Genomic DNA, 24159 nt, shown 5'->3' on the forward strand with positions numbered 1-24159 from the left:
TTCTGCTGGGGTCAAATCACAAAGGATCTGTAATGTGCTAATACTGAGCAGATTCACAACAGAACCTGTGCACTCCTTTGCAGGAGACCATCAGAAATTGAAAATCATCCAAGTAAAGAGCATAATCATCACTATTTTCAGTAATTTCAGAGCACCATGTATGCAGCCTAAGCCAGGCTGCAGTCAGTGTCTGGCTGCTGAAGGCTTTTCTGAGCATGTACCCAGGATTTCAGGACAAGGAGATAACATGTTAATAGCTGAAAAACTGCTGATACAATTTCAGTGTCTGCTTTTGAAAATCAGAACCATTAATGGTGTCAATAAATTTGAAAAAAGTCATAGTAATCCAATTACTGCTATTTTAAAACACTAAGGTTCCTTTGTAGCTATGGAAACAAAAATGCAGACATTAATGAGCAAGAGGAAAAAACCCTGGTGTTTCCTTGACGACAGATAAAAGCAAAGCTCCATGAGACCCAGAGGAGAGAGGAACAGAAATACCTCTCACCATGACAGACAGCTGAAATCCAAGTCCAGTGCAACAATAAACCTCCCTCTGCCAGGAGTGCTCCTTCACAGCACCATTCCCTGCAGTTGCCCTTGCATGAGGCACTCAGGGTAAGAGCTGCTGCCTTAGAGCACGTGGGGAGAGCTGGAGCCTCCTGGGGCACTCCTGGGGCACTCCTGGGCCAGGGGAGTGTGGTGTGGAACCTGGAAAGGCTCCTCAGCCCCAGGGGAGAGGCAAAGGGCCAGATCTGAGCCTGCCCTGCTGCTTTGCAGTGTGGATGTGACTCACGTGGAGCTCGGTGTGGGCACAGGGGACACCACCATGGCACCCCCAGGGCTTGGAGATTCCTGTTCCCTGCAGTGCACCCTAAATTCAGCCTTCATATGGACATTTATATATAGCAGCTCTTCACCAAGTGAAAATCTGTACAAGTGTTAGATAAAAGTATGACACAGATACAAGCAGCGTGCAACTGCTGCTGTTATCACTTGAAATTTAGCTGGCAGCTCTCACAAAATTCACAAAATATTGTTTGCCAGAGGAACTCAACATTGTTCAAAGATAACCTAAGAGTAGAATTGAGACAGAGCTAAATAAGAAGACACCAGTCAGGTTACAGGGCTATTTTTCAGTGGATAGCATAGAGCAGAATAGAATATTGATATGTACAATGATTAATAAAATTATAAAGGGAAGAGTTAATTGGCAAGTTTCTCCCAGGCATTTTGGAAGAGCTGAACTTTCAAAAAGGTCTCATTTTAATTCTATCCAGCTTATGGTATAAGTGAAGATCCCTTCCTAATGGGAAGGACAGTGTATCAATTGGTTCAAAATCCTGAATTTTGGGGTGTCAGTAGCAATAAAGAGCTGGACAATGAGCTACAGGAGTGTAGGGTTTCCTTGACAACACGCTGGGAAAAGACAGAGCTATGCAGAAACTTATGGGGAAAATAAAAAGAAATGCAGAATTGAGTAGTCTGAGTGGTGTGGACCATGGGTTTACTGGTGACTGGTGCTGGCCTGGGGTCACAGTGATGGGAATGTTCTGCTTCTCTATTTGTAGTTACTGATGCTTCCTTTTATGGGTTTTGACATTGATCTGAGTTGGTTCAAGTGATCAATGACCCTGTCAGATTCTATTCTCTTTTTCTGTAAAACACATTAAAGTCAGTGTACTTGGTGGGCTTTAGAACGCTCTGACTACTGTCAGTCGTTCTGAGTTATCTGTTTTATATCTGTTTTTCTGTGACAAATAAGAAACAGATGGAAAAATGAATACATCTGTAGTTTGTGCATGTACAAACCACTAAACCTTGCTGCCTTTTCGAGTTGGAGCAACTGTTCCTCTGAAAGCTGCATTGCTTCTAAGTGTGTCATAATGGAAATTATTCATGTTTGTGATGTGATATGCCTGAAAAAACTATAGCTCATTAATCCTGGAGCCTATAGGACCTGGAAGGACTCTTCCTGTTCCTCCTGCACATCATCTCTGTTGTGAGGCACCATAACATCCTCCACTTTTTAACCTTTCAGCTGTCAGCAAAAGGAACATTTGGGCAAGGAGGAGGAACTCGAGCTCTTCATTCCCACCCCATCACCTGATACTTCAGGAGCAAATCTGGACTCATCTGCTTTTTCTCTCTGATGCCCAAGATTTTTCTTGGATTTTAGGCTATCCTTGTAAATTAGTCCATAAAACAACCCTTCACCATACCTGCTTATGGTAAATTAATCCTAAAAACCCAAACCAAATAAAGCCCCAACTCAAACTGTGTGATGATTCAGCATTTAGAGCCTTACCTAACTCACATTAAAACAACATTTGGAAAAAAGGTCTATGGGATTTTAATGGAAAATGGTTTGAGGCTGGACTTTTTCCTTTTCTTCTTTTTTTCCTTTCTCCTTTGGGTGAGTGTCTGCCTGTCCAGCCCTGCTGTTGGGCTGTGGAAAGAACCCAAAGTACTTTAAAGGAAAAATTCAGTTCTTAGTGAAACTGAGGTTGTGTCTGCAACCAGCTGAACCTTTTCAGCTTAGTGGCTGCCTTAGCATTTTCTCAGAAGCCTTGAGTCTTTTTCCTATGGGATCCATTACTTTTGCTTTCTCTTTTAATTTTCCTTGAACTGACTTTTTTTGGCAAGGAGACCCATGCTTGCTTCTAATGAAGCTTTGTCTCTCCCTTTTGCTGTTCAAGCACATTTTTGTCTTTAAGTTTTTTTCTCTTTTTATGGCCTGACCAGTTTGTGAGGGTTATACTCCTCTTTGGGTGGTAGTTCTTGCTGGCTCAACAAACAGGAAAAACTGCCAGATGAATTTTAGTGGTTGTTATGTGATGTTGATAGGAGGTTGGTAGCTGGCTGTCCAGTTAAAAAGAATGTGGTTTTTTTGAATATTTTTCTATATTCAGTTTTTCCCCCAGATTTTTAATAATTAATTTAAAAGATTCTGCCAATTCACAAAGCTGTGATCTTTGGGAAAAACCAGTAATCTTAATTACCATGCTGGAGATGGTCAAATGAAAGATGTGGAGGCAACCCTGATTTCTGTACATTCCAACTTAAGAGTTCATGTCTAGAAAAGAAATATTGCTACTTGTGATAACCAATATCCATATTACACAATGGTTCTTCATGGGGATTAGGCCTCAGAGGAGGATTGGGTGCATTTAGACATTCCAGGTGCCACTTCACCTGCAGCACAGCCACCAACACCATTGAGAAATGGTGACTCGGGAATACCACAGGGCCATGAAATATTTGTCCATGTCATATTGAGACAAAAATGAGCCACACATGCACCTCTGAGAGTTACTGCTGCAGCATCTGTGTTTGGTTACTACACTTTTCAAACTGAGTCAAGAAAATAGTAATAGAAATTAAAAAAAAATATGAACGATAATAAAAGATTGAGCTGATAGCACACATTAATAATGCATGATGTTTAACTGGGTAAAAAAGGTCTTCATTGACCAAGCTGAACACAAAGATTAAGAGTTTAGAGAAAGAGTAATAGAAAAAAAATTGTGCTTCTTTTCCTTTACTTCTATCCACACACAAAAAAGTTTACAATGCCAGGAAAAGGACCAGTTTTACCAAATTGATTTTAGCAATGTCAGCTTGCAGACTACATCAGCTGTGCAATGGCACTGGGTCTGCATGAATGGAACCCTGCTGGCAGGCAGATTTCTTGTCTCTCCAGACATTCACTTTTCTGTGTCAGCTGAGCACACAGATATTTCTCCAGCAAAATGTTCCTGCAGCTGACCTCAGCTGTTAGTGTATACATGGAAAAAGAATTTAAGTTTCTCCTGTGGCCAGTGGCCAGACCCCACTTAGTGTCAAGTCAGGCTGTGCTGCTGTGTAATAATGGCAATATCTGAGAGTTTTACCACACAGACACAGAACTGAGGGTTGGTTTTCATCCACTGTTGGGTGATTCACTGTTTAACTCCTTTTTCAGTCTTTGTCAAAGTGTGGGATCAGCAGTCTGAAGCCCTCCAATCCAGTCCTGCTGGTTTTACTGACACTGAGTTGTGCTGCTTTGACATTCAGCTCTGGCTCCTCAGCCCTGGGTGGGGAGGAAAATGATTGCCAGGGGTGAGCAGCAAGGGGGGCACCACCCAGAGCCTCCCCTGTGCATGCAGCTGCTCTGCTTTTCATTGTCAGCATGACACCAAAGAAATCCTGCTTGATTTGGGGCTCATCTGGATGTGTGAAAATGGACACCTAAACCCCTTCACCCCACAGTGCACCTGCTTTCTGTGCAAGCTCAAGATTGTCAACCTGGCTGTCTCTTCTCAACATACTTGAAGATACAAATTTATCAAATTTCAATCTCTTACTATCATGGAGCAGCTAAGTCATAAAGATTCCTTGAAGTTTTCAAGTTTCCTTCTAAAACTGTTTTGTCTGTCTTTCACTTTTTATGGTAAAAAATATGTTTGAGAAGTGTTCTTGCTTTTCTGACAAAACCTTCCACCTGTCCCTCCCAGCAACAGTGTGTTCATAACTGTTTTAGTCACTGTCACTTGTGTCAGCACTTTTATATCAGCTGAAATCCCATTTTCCTCTCATTCCCTATGATGTGACAGGGAGCAGCCCCTTTGTCTCACTGCTGTTGGTCTCCAGTAGTTACAACCAATATTCAAATGTGTTTTCTGCCCAATTCAGATCAGTAAACCTGAGGTGTTGCTGGACTAGTGAACAAAAGTGGGCTGCCAGCATGCCCTGGTTTGTGGCTGTGTTTTGTGGAATATTCAAGGAATAGTCCTGGGCTCAGATGTCCTGCCTGGTCACTTGTGGAGTGGCTGCTCTGTCTATTGTACTGGGCTAGTGGTGCTACCAAGGTTTAGGCACCTATTTAGCATGTTCTAAAACACAAATACAGGTGTCCTCTGAAGAATTTCACTGGGGAAATCTGGATAGCCTTCAGGAATACAAGCTCTTGTAGATTAATTAAAAAATAGCAGCAAAAAAATGATAACAAAATATTCATACTCTGTAAAATATAAACCCTTCCTAAATACTCAATTTACCTTTTTTCCTTTAGAGGCTGAGGAAGAAACTTCACTAGATTACATCTGCTAAGTTAAAACAGAGCAACAAAAAAAAGATAAAAGGAGAAAAGTCATAATTTTTCATTTGTGCCTGATGGGGTTGTCTGTTTTGGTGTTTTTTTTTTTTTTTTTTAACTGTTTGCAAATCTTCAGTGTAATGGTTTGAAACCCAGTCGTGTCATTTCTTTACGCCCACACACAGAGCTGCAGTAGTGCAGACACTGTAGCAGGCAAACCATATTCCCAGCATCGGCCATTAAAACTCTTCCTACAGCAGCGTGGGCTGCCTGCACCCCCTGCTCTCTCTGCACACACCCCACCACCCACCCTTCACTGTTCAAATGCTTAAAAAAAAAGAAGAAGAGAAAGACACTGAAAAAAGAAAACAGGATGCTTCTTTTGTTTCAACGCTATTCCAGGGACCTGAACCTCTCCACCTGCCTGTGAATTGGCCACCTAAAGGTTAGCAAGTGTTTTGTTGTCATTTTCTATGGACAGAGAGAGAATTCAATTCTAGATGGCAAGACAGAAATTTGAAAGTTACAGGGTTTTTTTTTTTTAATTGTGATGGTTCTTTCACTTAGCAACGAGAAAGATTTTTTTTCATAAAACACAAAGCATTTCAGTTCTGGCCCCACTTCAGCATTTCAGAGGGCTTTAATCGGGATTTTTTCATCATTTAGTTCAACCTTCTAAACTTTAAAAGATGGATTAGGGTTATTATTTTTCTGTTAGAGCAACCTGTTGATTGCAGTCTGCTGGCTGGAGGTTGTTAACTCTTTCCTAACATGGGAAATGCACAGGAGCAAATTTGATGAAAGGATAAAAGAATTAAAATCCTTTGAGGTTTTTAAGCACCAAAAATCCTATTTTTTCTTCATTGTCAAGCCACCAAGCATGTTACAAAGCCAACAGATATGTTAGGTATGTTTCTTTTTAGAAATAGTGATGTAAATCTAAACTAGAGACATAATAAACTAGAAAGCATTTCTTATAGCTGGAGCTGAGAAAAGTAGCAGTGTAAGAAGTAGAAAAGGAAATATTCTCGATACAAATTGCATGAAGAGGTCAAAAAGGCCAATACAGTGTTTACTTACACATTAAAATGTATTTTGGGCAACAATATTTTTACTGATTTAAGCCTTTGGAATGTTTTCATTTATGGATATTCAAGAAAAGGAACATAGGAAAATATAGAAAGCTGTATAATAATGATAAAACCAGCTGCTATTCTGGAGCAAAGGGAAGGTAAAGCAGATCCTGTTCTTCCTAAAATATTTTAATACTGTATTCTGGCACAATATTTACAGAAATAATTGTTTTAAAAAGCCCAACCTAACTAGCTTTGCTGACATTATACAACTGTAGAAGTAAGTGTCAGAAATATTTGTCCTTAAGATATGGTACAAGAATTTCTAAGTTCCCCCAGCAGGTTTTCCAGTGGCTTTGTACTTTAATAACACACTAAGAAGGGCAGAACTTCAGAACAATGACTTGTGCTGAGCAGCCAGATTCCCTAAAGTCAGAATTTGAGGTGTGACCGTGGAAAGACCCTGAAGGTTTCAGGAGATGATGGAATTAAACACTTCCAGCCTGGTTCTGCAGGGGACTGAGGCTCCCAACTTTGCTCAGGAGGTACCGGCAACGTGCGGGCTGCAGCTGGAACTGGCAGAGTTGTGAGATCAGACACAGCCCTCAGGAACAAGGGGAAAGGTGAACTCAGTACTTCTGTTATGAGACGTTTCAAGATAGGAAGTCAAACTGAGAAAAGAGCGAAGGCAGAAATAGTTTCCAAGTAAAACGAGATTAACAGTCATTGCTGGGCTAACCAGGAAATGTGTTGGTTCCATTTTGCTCGATGAACTGAGAACTAAAAATCTCCAGACCTGGCATACACTCACAAACATTTTGCTTCCATCACAGAAGGAGTGTTTAAAGTACCTGCACAAAGTTTATTTCAGACCCTATGGTTCACTGTGACTTTATGGTGCTAAGATTGAAGTAGAAGTTTTGTGTGGTCTGTCAAGGGAGTTGTGCTGGCTGTCAGTGTTGGATGAGCAAATGGAAATGATAATCCCACTGTCTGCATCTTCCTCTGACAGTAAGGTACTGTGTGCTGCTCTCAGCATCACTGCCCTCACAGGAAAAAATAATAATTAGCAATCCTGGAAGAGACTTTCTTTTCGTTTAACTTTGTGATGTTCTTTAAAACGTGTAGTTGCAGGATCCTCAGAATCTATTTCCTCACCAGCACAGGAGGAATGTTTATTGCTGTTTTCACTTGCTCTCACCCCTGACAAAACTCTGTAGGTGTCTTTGAAGGATGCAGGGCTTTAAACACCTGGGGTGGGACCTTTTTCACTTGGGACCCAGAAATGTGTGCTAATGATGTGTGGGTTTAACTCCTCACATCCTGATGGGGACGTGATCTGAGAGAGGAGAGCAGCCCCAGAACTGCCTCCTGTGCAGCCCCTGACAGCAGGCTCAGCTTTGTGCATAGTTTAAATTGACACTTTGCTGTCTATTGAGGCAGCTGAAGTTAGCTGAGTTTCTCTGAGCAGGACAGTATTTTGAATATAAATGAATATAAATAATCTTGCTTAGAGATTGCAGCTGAGGAAGCAGCACATAAGTAGATTGATTGGAAAGAGAAAACAAAAATCACTTAATTTCAAACAGAGCTATTGCAGTGTAATACTGGTGCTCTGTATTGTGTTACTTCTGGCCATTACAGCAGCCTGTTCATCCACATAAATGGGAAGAATCACAGGATGCTCTGAAGGACCCTGATTCCAGAGTCACTTATTCAAGATTTAAAGATTTTAGATCAAACTTCAGAAGGTTCTGCTAAGCCCTGAAACCTCTGTGATAGTGGCAAATATCCAGACAGCCACTTGCTTTTGTTGTAACTTGCTTTAATTAATTATTGCCTCCTTAAGCCTCTCAGGGTAAACAGTTTGCAGTTTTAGCATTTGGAATTTGATACTGAGTGATGTAAGTAATGAATTTTAAATGCTTATAGATGTTTTCAATTTGTTACTGGGTCCAGCATACTGCTGCAATTATTGGTACTGTTGAAATTAAGTGTCCCTTTTAAGTAAATTTACCGTAACTTAATAATAGTCAGTCTCAAAGTGGAATAAAATATAATGGGCTGCAGAAATGTGATCAAACTGAAGACAAACTAATTTTGACTGGTTATGTAAAATGCCCATAATCATCTGTTTGTATGATTTGATTCATGCCAGTGTTCTATTATAAGATGTGCATCTTTTTTCCCCGTTGGTTTGTTGACTGTAGCATGCAGTAATCCTCCAGAAGATCTCACTTAGAGGTGAGAACACATTCCTTTAGGAAAGTATCTCCCAGCAGAGCTGAAACTACTTGCTGCATGTAATTCTCTCCATCTGGACAGACTGAGTCTGTAGAGCAGAAGCATGAGTCACTGTAAAGCAGTTCAGAATGTCAAGTATTTTCTAGATTCACAGATTTGAAGTGTCTGCAGTGCCATTACCAATTACTGGGAGCATTTCAGGGTATGGGAGAAAACAGGAGGATTTTAAGCAGTAATCCTGGGTCCTGTTAAGAGCTTTTCTGCCCCTTGAATAACTATGTGACAGGCAAGAAATATGAGAAGAAGACAGAAATATTTTTTCACCACCAAAATTAGAGGCCTGCTAAATCAGGGCTCCAGAAATAAATGGAAAGCAATCCAAACAGCAGGCAAAACTCTCCAGGATCAATAAAGCTGTTTGAAATGAAAATCCACTGAGGCCTCTGGCATTAGTCTATCACCAGAATTATTAAAAGAAAGAGCTCCCACTGAAGTGGATATTGAACAATTATAACATTACAGTATCACCACTACCCAGCCAGGAACAGGCTGCAGGGTCTGAACTGGGCAGCTGCTCAGCACAGGAAAAATAAATAACAGAAAACTGAAAATAAAACTGTATCTTCCAAAATATGGTGTTCCTAAGGAAAAGATGGCAATTTTGTAACAATATTGGGAATGCACATTCCAGTTTGGGATTCACTCAGTCTGCCAGCAGAGGAGGTTGAGCCATCCCAGTCCCTATTTTAAACAAATGTTTGCACAAAGAAGAGTGGCCCCTCCCAGGACCCCTCAGTGCTGTTCACTGTGTTGTTACCTGAGCACTTAGGAACTCAACACACAAATAAAATCTAATTTTTTAAAAACTATCTTTAAACTGCACTTGACTGTGCCCTATCCTGTTTTCCCTGCAGCTTTCCACAAGTTTATGGAGGTTTGTTGAGCATGACCCAAACACTTCTAACAATCCTGAGGCATTTTCCCACCTGGTTCCTGCTTTCTCCTGTCCCACAGGGCACCATTAGAAGAAGCTGGTGGACAGCACCCACACTGGATAAATTTAGTATTTCATATGTGCCAAGGCTCTTCTTTCCCAACATATCTTAAGAGAGCCCTTTACTGTAAAGTTAAAAGAAAATTACCTTTAGGAGTATAAATTAAAAACCCTACCATTGTATTTCAGGACAATACAACTGAAAGCAGAGTAAAAACCTCCACATTTCAAAGAATCTGTTTAGATCTCCCTAATTAAATTGTGATAAAGGATACAGAGGTTGAAATACCACTTCATTTTCTTCTGTTTCAACTCTTCCTGTTTTCTGAAGGTTGTTAATGTGACACCAAGGTAAAAAAAAAAAAAAGAAAACCCCAACTTCCTACTTCTAATCTGTTTCAAGTCTTTGTCCTCGTTGCTCTCTGCTTGCATCAAGTATTGACAGAAATGAGACTTTTTTGCTGAAATGCCTGGATCAATCAAAGGTACGTGAACTAGAATTATTTCCAGACTAAAGACTTAATTATTTCCAGACTTCCACTTCTGCTCCCTGGTATTTAATCACTAAAAGCTTTAAAAAAACGTAAAGACTCCTGGTATAATTGAGTATATTGTGTATGTTCAGAATGTTGAAAACCTGCTTCTGTGGGGTTACAAAAATAAAGGAACTCTGTCATGTCTCCAGGTTGTACCTGCAGACCAGAGTGGGGGACTGAGCAGTTGAGCTTAGTGACTGATGCTCGGCTCAGTGCTGTGTCAAAAAATGATATGAAAGTGCAGAAAAGAAGCATTTACATGTTTAGCTATTGATTTGGTTAATAATGATGGGCAGTTGACAGAGCATTGCATGTGCCATGCAGAAGACAAAAATCTTTTGGTTGTGTAGTCCAAAATTATGACAACAGTGCTGACAAAATGAAACAGGTTTTCTAAAATGTTTGGAATTCAGGAAAAAGTCTATAAAAATTAAACTTATTGCATTTAAAATTAAGTTTTTTTAATCAACCTCCTGTATTAAACTACTTTATACTTATAAGGTGACTAAGACAATTTCTGCTACAATGATTTTTTATCTGAAACTGCTCCACTTTTCAGTGTTCCACAGATCTGCCTGTGGTGTTTACCTGAAGTTATAATTTCAAACCAGGAATAAAATAATTGTATTCAATGGAATTTTAGTGACCAGTTTAAATTTAAGAAATCAATTTAGAAAATTCTGAGCTGGCCAAATCTTGCATTTAGCTTTGTTGGAAAATTTTCCTTATCTAATTAGGATCAAGTCTTATGCTGGTAGTTCAGTGCCACAAGTTACAAACAGCTGAGAACATGGGGTGGATGTTCAGTAACAGAGCCCAGGGCAAAACCAACAGAGGTAGTTCTGGTTGGGCAAGGACTACCCTGAATCAACCCCGGGGCAGAATTACTTTGAGATAAGCTATTTTTGTCAACTACAAAGAAATACAGTGGCCTTTCTTGGAATATAAATAACAGATGTGAATAGTCTGATGGCATTTGCCTCAGTAGAATACAAGTCATGGCAGTTTCACTCAGGAAGAAAGTATTTTCTTGCTGTGAAAAGCAGCAAACTACCACACCTGGTAGAAATGTATTATTACATTCTTAAAAGTACATTATATCACCATTAGCTTACTTGTTGAGCTTTATTTAAAACTTTAAATTTTCTGTCACCACGTAGGTATTTTTGTTGTAGAGCATTACAGAACACCAAAATGAGTCTCAGGCTGTGTTGTTGGCCCCAGAAACTTAACAGCATTAAGTGAAATTACAGAGCATCTGGTACTTGGGAACAGAGTATGATTCCTATGAAAAACATCTGTCTGTGGTGGCCTTGAAGGGCCCATCAGCTCTGCATGGCCAGAGGAAACCAGAGAGAGAAACAGTTTGTGCCACTGGAGCAGGCTGCTGAGGGAAATGTAAAATATGTGGAAGTGTATTTCCACACTTCTCCCTGGGGGAGGGAAGGGATAAAAGACAAAGTGCCTTGTCCTGTCTGATGTGGTACTTGTTAGATGTTCTACCTACTGGGTATTCAGGCTTCACTCTCTTCTTGCTGTCTGCTCTCTGTAGCATGTTTTTTCCCCTAAACTTTAAAAAAAATATTTTGGAAAAACTACTGCATACTGAATTTGTACAATTGTCTCATCTCTTATTGTATGCTGCGTTTAAATTTAAAAGTGACCCTATAACTTGGGAACTATCTTAAATGGACTTGAAATGTTGATAACATCACTTTGGAAATTAGAGGATTCCACTTTTATTCTGTAGGGGTAACCACACTGCACAATATGGATAATAACTTATTTCTTTAACAAGCCATATTCTTTTAACATTCTTTCATCATTATAGTCACTACTATAATAAAAAGCCTCTTAAGTGATTATTCCACATAGAAATGTCAGAAGTGCATAAGAAAAATCCATGCTTGATAACTGAGTTTAATTTATATCATTCATGAGGAAGAAAAAAAAAGGCAAAATCTAACATTTTGCTGTGCACAGATCAGTTCATTTTACACGTTGTTGTCTTGGATGGAACCAGTAAGAATTTCAAAGCACATTTTGAAGCAATTCTTTTCCTGTTTCCCAGTAATGATAACCTATTAAAATGATCCAAGGAAGTTACAGAAACACCACTAGAGATTATGCAGTAAAGCAACAAATTGCAGATTTCAAATTGAACCGCTGATTATGTTATTCCAAATGGGTTTTTAATGGCTGTTTGCACAAGAACAACCCATTATTCATAGCAGCCAGTGCATCCAGGGAGCATAGCTGAGCAAGAATCAAATAAATATTCACAGATCACTTGAGTTTCACCCAAACTGTAATTACAAGGGGTTATGTCCCTACTCTTTGAAAAAAAATTTTCACCTTGCTTATTTTGATAGTTTCCTGCTTTGTTTCTAAGAAAGAAATAAAGACAATACAAATTTTTGCTGAAATAAGTAGTTTGGACTGGCACCAACCCTGCATATATCAGGATAGATTTCAAAATAATAGGTTCACTTTTTAAAAAAGAAGATGTTTTCATTTGGCATTGAGAGCACCTAAAAACAAACAGTACACCCTAGTATCTTCATTAATTATACCAAATTGATTTGGCCTACACAAAAGCCAGCTTTAATTTCTCACACTATTTTCCTATGATACCATCTTTTCTACTTTGCAGATATTTATGCAAATCTGACTTGTAAAACAGGACATGAGTTTCATTTTGTTCACATATTTTCATTTTACACCACTTGTTGCAGTGAGTTTGGCCTTAGCTCCCATAAACTGGGGAAGCACAGATAATATGTGGGAAGTTTAATGTCCTGTGTTTGGAACTGGTTGCCCAAATAAACTGTGCAGATTTTAGAGATTTTCAAAATGAGACTGGTAACACCCTGACAGCCTCATCTGACTTCGGTGTTGACTCTGCTGTGAGAAGGTGCTTGGACTAGAGAAGTCCTGAGGTCCCCTTCAACCTCAACTGTTCTGTTAATATTGTTAATGTTAATGAAATTTAAAAACATGATATAAATATGTAATGGAAATATAGTTCCAGAAAACTAAAATTGTATTCTATCTGGTGTGCTTAGAGCCTCCATTTGCAAATCTGAAACTCAGATTTGTTTCCAGTGCTTTGGGTACTCAATATAAGTTGTAGGAGTGGTTTCAAGTGCAGTGTTGGGTGTTCTTTGCACTGTAACTCCTAGAGGAAAAATGAAAGAGGAAGTGAATGAATTTAATTGGGAAAGGAAGTGATGGTTGTCTGTATAATACCTGCAAGTGCGATATTCTCAGTTGCCCATTTTCCCAGCCCAGGCTGGGCTGTGTGTGTTATTCCAGCCTGCACACCGGTGTTTGTTCTGTGTTCCCTCGGCAGGTGCGTGAGCCCATGGCAGCCGGGCCCTGCCATGGAGGCCCAGACCCCGTCCGGCCCGGGCCCGTCCCCGCGGGGCCCCTCGGAGCCTGCCCGGGGCCAGGCCCTGCCGCAGCCCCTGTACCTCAAGGCCCTGACCATCCCGCTGCTCCAGCCCGTCCAGCCTGGCTGCTTCCAGCCCCACGGGCCCTTGGTGGCCGCCAGGAGCTGCATCCACCTCGATGGCAGCAACGTCCCCCTCATCCTCAAGCCGCTCGTGCCCCCGGAGGGCTCGGAGCAGCCTCAGCCACTTGTCCAGAAACAGCTCGGGCAAAGCCTGACCTTGAGCATAGTCAGCACTTTACCAGTTTTGTCGTCACCAAGTCCTTGTGTAAAAGCATCTATTGGGAGCCCGGGAAAATCAAAAAAATCTGGGAAATACATCTGCAAACACTGTGGACGAGATTGTTTGAAGCCAAGTGTCCTTGAGAAACACATTCGCTCCCACACGGGAGAGAGGCCCTTTCCATGCACCACTTGTGGCATCGCATTTAAAACCCAGAGCAACTTGTATAAACACAGGAGAACTCAAACGCACGTCAACAACACCAGGCTGCCCTCAGACTCTGACATCAGTGGGGGACCAGAGCAAAATGAGAGATCAGCAGAGAGCACCACCTCTCCCCAAGGCAGCAAAGTCTTGAGTATCACCAGTGAAGACCAGGAGATGCACATCAAACAGCCCAGTTCAGAGACCAGTGCAGCAACAGACACTAAGAAACCTCACGAGCTCTCACTGCCAGCGACAAGCTCCTCATCAGCTGCTCCAGAAAATCAAGAAACAACAAATCAATCACTGAATTCAAAGGCTGTTCAGGGGGTTCCTGAAAGAGAACCTCAAAGTTTATCATCTCCAGGAGCTTTGCCAAATGGTCCGAGTCTGAGAAAGAAGATGCAGGAGCAAAGAACTCCGACTGCCAATAAGCACATTCAGCTGCAAAGGCAGCAGGCAACCTCTTCAGAGAAGCAGTGGGATTACAAAGCCTTAGACTGCAAGCTGAAGAAGTGTGAGAGCACTGACTCGGGGTATCTGTCACGCTCTGACAGCACAGAGCAGCAGCTGACATCGTCCAGCCCCCTGCACAGTCTCCACGAGCACAGCACAGAACTGGAAAATGAAGCTGCCTTCAGCAGCCCAAGGTGTGCCTCCAGCAGCACTGCAAAGCCAGAGGCAGCTGACAAAGCTACAGCCTCGATGCTAGAGAAAAAGAGGCTGGAAGAACACATTTCAAAGCTTATTTCTCACAACAAAAGTGTGGTGGATGACACCCAGTTAGACAATGTCAGGCCCAGAAAAACTGTCCTTTCTAAACAGGGAAGCATTGACCTTCCAATGCCTTACACATACAAAGACTCTTTCCATTTTGATATCAGAACTTGTGATGTAAATAGGAAAAAGAATCTTTCTCTTTGTTCAGCAAAATCTACCTTTGCACCCCTGGAGAAATGCAAGCCAATGTTTTTCCATTCAGTTCCCACCCAGTTCTCCACAACAATCGACACTGTGCCTGTTACTCGGAGCAACTCCTTGCCTGTTGTGGAGGGAGCGAGGATGGTGCATGACAAAGCAGGATGCTCAAAACCACTTTCTCTTACTAAGCACTCTGTAAACACAGGCACTGCTGGTTTGCTGCCTAGCAACGATCTCACTGCCAGTTCAGTGGATTTCCCTAATAGCCATCCCCGAGCTCTAGTCAGACAAACTGCAGTGGATGATTTGCCCCTAAGTAACGTGGCTGATCATCCTTCTCTGTCAGAGGAGCTGAAAGGGACTAAAAAGCTTGGGGCTGGAGAAGTAATCAGTGCTAAAAATAAGAAACACAATCAAAGGAAGTTGAAGATGTTCTCTCAAGAAAAATGGCAAATGTATGGAGATGAAACATTTAAGAAAATCTACCAAAAAATGAAAAGCAGTCAAAATGCCAAGAAAATGAAACAAAGAGAGAATAAGATTACAGATATTACAAGCCTGATTCCTAATTCAATGGAATCAACCAGCAGCACTGAAATAACTGAGGAAAGAGATGGCAGGAGCTCTGCAACTGACAGTCCTTCCTCCCTTGTGACAGCAGCTTCAACCATGGGTAAATCAGGAATCTCTACTGATGGTAATCATGTTCTGCAGAATGTGTCCTCTGAGGAAACTTCAGACAGAGTGTCCAACCTAATGGAGACATCACATTCTGTAACTGCTGGAGCTGTAAGCAGCCAAACTTCCCCAGAGCTCAGTGGCAGTGACACGGAGAAATGCACAGCTGGCAGCAGCACACTGCTGGCTCCAAGCACTGGTGAGCTCAGGCTTCAAAATCCTGAGTGTCAGCTGAGCAGCCACGAGAGGAATGAGGACTGCTTGCCAGTACAGAGTAGCAACTGGGAGAAACCAAGCCCTGGGAAAGAATCCAGTGCATTTGAATTAGATTGTAAAAGCACTTCACGCAATTATGGGAACCATCACGGGACTAAGGAAAGTGGCCAGCATGGCCTGATGCCCCCGTGGGTCCCTTGCAACAACAGAGAAACTGCAGGGAAATTCCAGACTCTGCCATCAGAAAGGAAAAAGCTGAAATTCGAAGTGGAGAAGACACAAAATGTGATTTCAGTGCCCTGCCCTAGTCCCAGTGGTGAAACCACTGAAGTAAGTGAAGCAGAGAGAGGCCTTTGCTCTGGCATTCAGTGTCTTCCCACAGCTCCAGTGAAATTCTCCACTAAAGCAGAGGAGCAAAAATCAAGCACAGGAATTAATGAAGCCACTGAGAGTGTGGAATATAGGAAAACAATCAAACTTCCCACACAAACTTTCAATTACTGTGACATCAACCTTCTTTCACATCCTGCAGGTATCTCAAGAGATTCACTGGTGGGATTTTTAGGGTCTGAATTAAGGGAAAGTGATTCCAACTCTTTTGCCTTGCACAATGCAGCAGATGGAGACAACAAAATGTGTCTTGTAAAAACAGGAGCAAAAGTGCCACTTCCCAGTGACAATGCTGTGGAAGTGTCTTCTAAAAGCCATCATCTGCAATCTGATAGTTTAAGTCCAGTCCCACAACAAAATGCCTTCTCTCCAAAATATATCCTTAAATTGCCCCAGGACAAGAGAGCTTCAGATCTGTCACCTTTGCTTCAATCTGAACAGGAGATGACACCTGGCACACCTGTGACAGTCACCTTAACCACCCCATCCTGCTCTTCCAGCAGCATGTCCCTCCATTCTCATTCCAGTGATGTGGTTTGGTGTCCTTTAAAATCTGAAGTGAGACAAAAGGTTGGAAAAGAAGAAATTCAATGGAATCTTCACACAAACTGGAAAACTCCAGGATTCTGTTCACCAGTCAGCTCAGAAACCACAAATATCCTAACCATAGCAGAGAACACCTTTCCTAAGCAAAACTTCAAGCAGCAGGATATTGCAAGAGAGGATTGGAAAAACAAACAGAACAAAAATAAATTAAATTATCAAAGACAAACAGAAGAGAAGTGGATGAGTAAAAGTACTTGCTCTATACAGACTCCAAAGAAGAAAATCTGCTTTACTTCTGTGTATACAAGTGGTTTTTTCATATCTGCTGACATCAAAGATGAGAGGAGGGCTTTATACCACCTTTGCTCAGGAAGTGACTCTTTGATAAAAACATCAGTTTCTAGCAAAGATGCAGAGCCAACAATCCTGGAATGGGGCAGAGAGGGAAGTCCACACATCCTGAAGGACACCCCAGCACCACTGCAGGATCTGCAGCATTCCCAGAGCTCAAGAGACAACCCCACTTATTTTTGCCATTCTTTTGGCACTTTCTACTGCCACACTCTCAGCACTCACTGTAAAGGATTCCCAGTGCTGCCCCACTCTAACAGGACCAGCTGCTCTGGCATTTCTGCAGTGCCAGGCTCCAAGAGCAGCTTCCCATCGCTCAGTGCCGAGCCCCGGCTGACGTGGTGCTGCCTGAGCAGGAGCCTCCCCCTGCCCTCGGAGCAGGGGGGCACTGCAGCCTCTGCCCACCCCTCCGTGCCCCCCTGGCACAGGGAGCCCAGCAGGGAATGCACCCTCTCCAAATACGACATCTCCATTTTCAAAATGAGAAATATTAGCAAGACTGTGGCATATGGCTTAACAAACACAAGCTTGAAAACGTTGGTTTCATCCTTTTCTAAAGGACATCAGATGCAGGAGGTAATATTGATAATTCTGTTTGCTTTATCAAGAGGGTGTTATTGGCTGACAGCCCACCTCCACCCTCTTACTAAGAAAATTAAATAATTATTTGAAGTGTATTATGAACATTTACAGGCATTTGCTGATACACAATTTACAATTTATATTTTTATAACATGTCTATATTAATTTGATGCATCAGAAAGATATATTTCTGTGTGAATATTTAAGTTTCTTTCACTTTTCAGAATGCTGATAGTGGGAAGAGTGAATTTCTATTTCTTGATTTTTTCCCCTTTATGGGGATTTTTTAACATTTTTCTCTAATAGCATCTGTTTTCATTCTAAATGAATATTTGACTTAAATACAGAGTTGTGCTACTTAACTCCTATGCTGTTCAGTGCTATTTAAAACATGCACAGATTTCCAGCTTCTCAGTCAATGTCATTCACAGTTTTCATGGACTTGATTTTTCCCCAATATTCTCAACAGTTAAGCTCAGACGTTCCCGGTGGTTCTTTCAAGAATATTTCAGAGCAAAAGAAGAAAACAGTAGTTTGCAAAAAGGAAAAACTCTCAACAAATAAACTCAAGAGGAGCCACAAACAGAAAAGGATTAAAGTCAACCCTAAATGGTAAGGAGTATGGCTTTCAGGTTCACTAGATATAGACATAATTTTGTTGTAATGCATGTAAAAACTCCACAGAAAAGAAAAAGGTTTGCTCAAAATTTCAACCTTATCAAAACTGTGGGGGAAAAAAAAGATAAATCTCTCAGAAAGAGCTGTTCTTATACCACAGCAAACTTTGGGCCCCGAAGGTAAACTATAAAAATATCAATATGTTGTTTACTATTAGGAACAGACTTTTCTAAGCAATCCAGAAATATTCCACAGAAAGATGATGCCTGGTCAGTTAACTCTCTCTATGATTTAGAAATTCCTCTTATCTGTCAAAATTGTCAGCATTAACTTTTGTTTGAAGGGGACCAAAATGGTTCTGTTTTTAATCCTGTCCCAGTTGAGAGCAGTGCGTGAGACCCTTTGTCCTTGGAAGATCCATATCCTGAGCTGGTATTCACCAGAGAAAGCAGGACAATAAATATCAAGTTTAACACCAACTAACAGAACCATCTGTAGTTCAAAGGATCATTTGGTTTAAATAAAAAAAGCAGGAAGAATTTGAGCATAGAACTATCAAGGGCACATTGTCTCAATCAGCACAGCTCCCCCCTTTCAATAGGAATTCCTATCAGTGGAACATTTACCCTCTAATCTTTCAGGAGTGTGGGGCAGCAGGATGCCTGATGAATTGCCTCAGTAAGGAACACATATTGTGTGCACACATCCCTCTTTATTTCATGGCCAAAATCAGACAGAGTGACTCCCTTGAGGACAAATCAGTGTCAGTAACTTAATCACCGTGTCCAGCTCAGCAAACAGCACTGCAATTCTGAAGGGTCATAAGAACAGAAATAGAAGACTCAGGTCTATGTCACCCAACTGTGTGACATTCTTCTAGGACTTTTTCCTGGTTTGATTTTCAGGTGCTGTTTTGTTGTTGTGTTTTTTTCCCTGCTGGTCTCAGAATTTGTTTATATCAAATTTATTTAGGGATTTAATTAAGTACAGTGTCCTGAAAGCTCAGGTCATGCCTGTTAGTAGGTAACTGGCCCAACTGGTAACCACCAAATGTAATTTAATTTTCTAATACACCAAACACCTGAATAAGTGCATCCTTTTAGATTTACATCTTGCTCTGTGGATAGTGACAGTCTGTTGATTTAGGGATGGGACTTTAGTGTCACTCATTCAGAGTAGAAAATAGAGCAGAGTTGGATTATTCAGTGTGGGTTTGCTAAATAACCAGAATCCTCATTATGTTCCTTAGTGATGATGAGCAGGTAGCACTCAAGAAGTGAAAAGGAAAAAACACAATAACCACACAGCCTCAGGTGATTCCTGTGTGGTTCAAGTCTTTGTGAAGTATATTGTTTTAAAATTCCAGATGTAAGAAAAAGGATCTGTTATTCCTTAATCCTTTTCTCTTAGAAAATCAAGGATTTACTGATCCTAGAGAGAAATAAAGATCATAAAATAATTGTGGGTCTCTTACCTAAAATCCTGCTTTTGTTTTTGAGTTGACATAAACAAGCATCTCCTTCCCAGTAATGAATTGCTGTTAGACTTTAATGCACCTGATGAGGTGCTGTTGTTCTCCTCTGGCTGCTCCTACATCTCCCGTGTTTGTTTATCCCCTCAATGCCCCTGGCACTGCAGGTACAGAGGGAGGCACAGCCATGGATTTGCTCAGCTGAAAATGAACCGGCTGAGCAAGAGGCCCTGCTTTCCCAACAGAGCTCTGGATGCTTTGAGGAAGGGCTGCTCATCCCAACCCCCCAGATTTAATAAGCATAAGAAGTGCCATCCTCCTCAATCCAAGATGCAAGGTAAGTTTTTGGAATATTTGTGTGAAAATATTATTTCAGTGATATAATGAGAAATGTAGCAAGTTCAAGCATGGGGGGGGGGGTGATATAAATCAAAGTTTAACCAATCTCTTTCCAATAGAAAATTATCTACACCAGCAAAAAGACACATCATATTCCACCTCAGACAAACAACTTTGCAGAAGGAAAAAAGAAGCAAAGAATAACTCAGGAATATCTTCCCACACTGAAAACCTAAACCATGTTAAACAAAAAGACAAAATAGATAAAAAAGTAGGTATTGTACCTTAATTCTTGTATTATTTTTTATTAACAGAAAAAAGAAGGGTTAATTAAAACCTGAATTATATTCAGCTACTTTAAAGTTGAAATTGAAACTATTTTGTATCACAGATTTTGGTTAAAATGTTTGAAAATGTGTTAAAGGTATTTTTAGGGGTTAAAATAAAATGAAAACTTACTAATGTTAGAATTAGCTAAAATAACAATTAAACTTGAGTACTTTGGATGAAATTACTCTGGACTGAAAACTTTACATGTATATTTTTTCCCCTCCTAATTCCTACAGGACATTTCTGAGCAAATCAGGGAACACCCAAGAACAAACGCCTCTGTCCAGAACATTACAGCTCCTCTGGGAATAGCTGTGACAGCTCATTCCTTTTCCTCCAGAGCTGACACATCCCTGCAGGAGTTCAGCAGGGACGTGGCCATTTGCTGCTGGGTGACCCAGCCCCTCGTGCTGCAGCCATCCCTGCCTGGGCAATCCCGGCCAAGCCTTCGGAGCCACCCCCTGGCAGCTTCCTTTGCCTCCTGTCCTGAATTTACAAACACTGACACAGGTGAGCAACCTGGCAGCACAAACCCAGAGGCTGCTGCTCCTCTTTCCTTACATCCAGGAGGAAGCCAGGAAAGCATATTGAGGGTAGAGTCAGAGAGCCAAATATTTGGGATATCAGAGCCGGTGATCCAGGCTGCTGGAAGGGAGAAAGCTCCGAGTGAAGGAAACACAGATTCACCTGGCACAGAAGGCTCAGCTCCCAGTTCCCAGCCAGGATGTTCACGTTTGTTTGGATCCCAAGCAGAGTCTGTTCAGTTGCCCAGCAGGGAACACTCACAGAGGGCAAACTTAGCTCAGCATCTCCTGGAGCTGCACGGAAGCGCAGACAAGAACAGATCCCACCTGCAGCCCAGTCCCTATGGAAGGCCACAGGGAACAGCTACTGCTACCTTTAAAAAGTCTCCAATGACTCTCAAATCCCCTGAGTTCGAGAGTTACTCTGCAGCACCTCCCAAGACATACAAAAAGAGAGGCTTAGAGATGATGAGGAAACAAATGCGGGTGGAATATGATGACACGAGCAGTGATGATGAGGACAGGCTGGTTATAGAAATATAACAACAGGCTGCTGCCAGGGCTTGTGTGCCAGCCTGGAAATGCCAGGGATCTTTGATCCATAGTTCTGAAACACCTTAACATCAGCAAAGCCATTCCTCTGTGCCAGAGGCAACACCCTCTTTGGAAGAGCCCTTCCTTTCAAGGACTCTACCTTTTTTTAAAATTTCTCACTTGAGGCTGGCATGGCACATTCAAATGCAAGAGGCAGCCCTGTGCTCCTGACAGGTTTCCAGCATTGTTAAAGTTCCTGCCAGCCTCAGAATTCCCACAAGTGCTGCCTGCTCGTGGGTGTGTTGCTCCAAGCCTGCCGTGGATTGGGTTACTGCAACAATACAGCTGCAGCAGCTTCCTCAGCTCAGATTTCCTGCAAGGGGTCAGATGTGTTCCCTTCTCCATATTCCTGTAGTCACTGCCTCTGTACTGGGAGTGACACGCTGGCATTGAGGGCAACATCTGTTCCCTAAGTTTCTGTGATATTGGAAGAGTCTGGAAAAAATGCTGGTCTTTTTCCATGTTGCACAAATGTCAATGCTTCTGTGTGAGAAATGACACAAGCATGCTTTGCTTTGTGTTTTGTGCCTTTTATGCCAAGATCTACTCGAATATTCTTGATTTTTAGGTGGAGAATATGAGTGTTAGCTGTTGGTATTTCCTTGTGGTAAAATTTCTGACAAGGATTTTTTCATTATATTTGTCACATTGTGCTCCAACTGATGTAATCTGGAATGTTTCATTTTTATTGTAATTTTAACTGCAATGATGCCATTTTATGGAGGGTAAAGAAGCTATATGGCATAGCTTGTTTTCTTTTTTTAACAGGTTTTGTGCTACAAACCCTAAAATTTACTGGTTTCTATGTGAATAAATAATTAGATATTTCAATTTGACCAAGTATGTTGACTTGCTTGATTAAACTGATGAACACTAAAATATTCCACTTCTACATTATAATCAAATTCTGTACTTAAACTTCTGTTCTTATATTCTGATTCACACATAAGGATTAATTGATTAACCTACATGGGATATTTGGAGTTGCTTTTTAGTCATGCTCAAGTAAAAGAATAAACAGATCATACAAAGAAATTTAGTACAAATTATCTGAAACAAATATATGTGTATGTGTAAAAAAATGTCCAAACAGCTCAGAGAGATAAACCACATGCCAAGTCCTGTGCAAATCCTGTGTGTTTGGATGCCCTACAAACGTGACAAGGCTTGAGGTTGTCAAAACAGAGCTTCACTTTTATTCTTTATCTTGTTCAGTATTTGTACTCACAGACTGGTGGGTATTGGGGTATTGGGGTGACTCCCAGGTACAATGAATTTAAATAATGTGAATTCAATGAAGTACACAAATAGAATTTGGGAAGAAAAAGAGGAAAAGAAAGGGAGGAACCATCAATACTGAACAATTCAAAGTTCTGGAGCTTTTTTTTTCTTATGGAATCACTCAAAGCTACAGCTGGATTCTGAATTTGTAGGAAAAGCAGGAGAAGAAACACAAAGCTTATAGAGATCCCCAGATCAGTGTTCCCAGCAATGCTGTTGGCCAAGCACCTTTAGAAAGCACAAAAATCATTGCACCAAACCCCACCAGCACCTCCACAGCAACAATTTTCACCTCTTGCCTGTTCAAGATCTAATTATTATAATACATGGACATGTAAGGAATATTCTGTACAAGATTTTATTTGCTTAATGTTTGTGGCTAAATGATGTATTTTAAAGTGGAATTTCTAGGTCAGTAATTCAGAAATAGTCTAATGACAGAGTCAGAATTGCTGTGCAAAGAAACTTTTGTTCTGCATAGATTTTACAGCATAAAGAACAGAAATTTCTATGTCATTCTGCAGCTGTAGCTGGAACAAAAATGGGACAAGGTTAAGGTAGCTGGGAAAGCAAATTTTAAACTCCATTTTCTGACAGAAGTTACCCTTGACATTTTAGTTCCCTAACTTGTGTAACAATTTGACCTAACATTAGTTCTTTAAAAGTGCCACTATATCCATGGTGGCATTTTAACAGGATCACTGCAGAAGGCAGTGACTGCAGCTCAAATCCTTTTAGCCACAACAGCCCTGGGAGCAGCCAGGTCTGAGTCAGGTCTGAGTCAGGCTCACCAGTTTGTGAGGACTGGGAGAAATGGTCTTGGGCTAAGTTAGGGACCTCAGGGAGTCTGCACATCCAAATCCAACTGGCTGTATGGAAAACTGTATTGCAGCTTTCCAGAACACACTGTACTCACAAAAAAGATTAAACAGGCAAACTCTTCTGTGGCTTTTGCACAGCACAAGAATCAGCCACTGATGTGTTTAATTCACTCCCAAGTAACTGATCATAAAAACCACAGGAGGGCACCAGGCACAGAGGGAAAATCTGTTTCCTTCTCCTCCAAAGCCAGCAGCAGTTCTGATGATCATCTCTTTGCTATAAGCAAGGCTGAAATTCCTTTGCACATGAATGCACCTCATCAACTTTATCCTCCTTCCAGTGAAGGAAGAAAATTAATAAGGAATGCTGATTACTAATTAGGTCTATTCACCTACATCTGCCCAGGCAGATGCAAATTAGAGGATATTTCAGATTTTGCCTCTTTAACTGGGAACATATTTTTTTTCTTATTGTTTAGATTTTTTTTTGTAGATCTATGAAATCTTGATACTTCACTGATCTGCCTGGCAAACCCCAACTCTTACACAAAGGTTGGTGAGAGGGGTGTGAACCAACCAGAGCAAGTCTGAAATCCCCAGCAAATACAAAGATAAACCTTGAATAAAAGTTCTGGCTTGGAGCTGCTTGAACTGGCTCTGTAGGGGAAACTTCCAGCAGCTTTTCACAGAAGCCA

General features: G+C 41.2%; 2 protein-coding genes across 5 annotated transcripts in view; one reads left to right on the top strand and one right to left on the bottom strand.

The window, feature by feature from the left end:
• Nucleotides 1-24159, bottom strand: part of PRELID3B (PRELI domain containing 3B) — a 126362-nt gene that overhangs the window by 16351 nt on the left and 85852 nt on the right. The window lies entirely within an intron of this gene.
• On the top strand, nt 5303-22198 carry ZNF831 (zinc finger protein 831). Of its 3 annotated transcripts, none has more exons than XM_058036033.1 (7): nt 5303-5522; nt 9720-9873; nt 13277-17480; nt 17956-18098; nt 19743-19912; nt 20034-20185; nt 20481-22198. In XM_058036033.1, the coding sequence occupies exons 3-7, from the start codon at nt 13308-13310 to the stop codon at nt 21309-21311; spliced, it is 5469 nt and encodes a 1822-aa protein (XP_057892016.1). In that variant the 5' UTR covers nt 5303-5522; nt 9720-9873; nt 13277-13307; the 3' UTR covers nt 21312-22198. The 3 variants fall into 3 exon arrangements, with proteins under 3 accessions (XP_057892016.1, XP_057892017.1, XP_057892015.1); XM_058036034.1 differs by having other exon boundaries at nt 9825-9873; XM_058036032.1 differs by lacking the exon at nt 9720-9873.

Source organism: Melospiza georgiana, chromosome 17, assembly GCF_028018845.1.
Source record: "Melospiza georgiana isolate bMelGeo1 chromosome 17, bMelGeo1.pri, whole genome shotgun sequence".
Taxonomy (NCBI): Eukaryota; Metazoa; Chordata; class Aves; order Passeriformes; family Passerellidae; genus Melospiza; species Melospiza georgiana.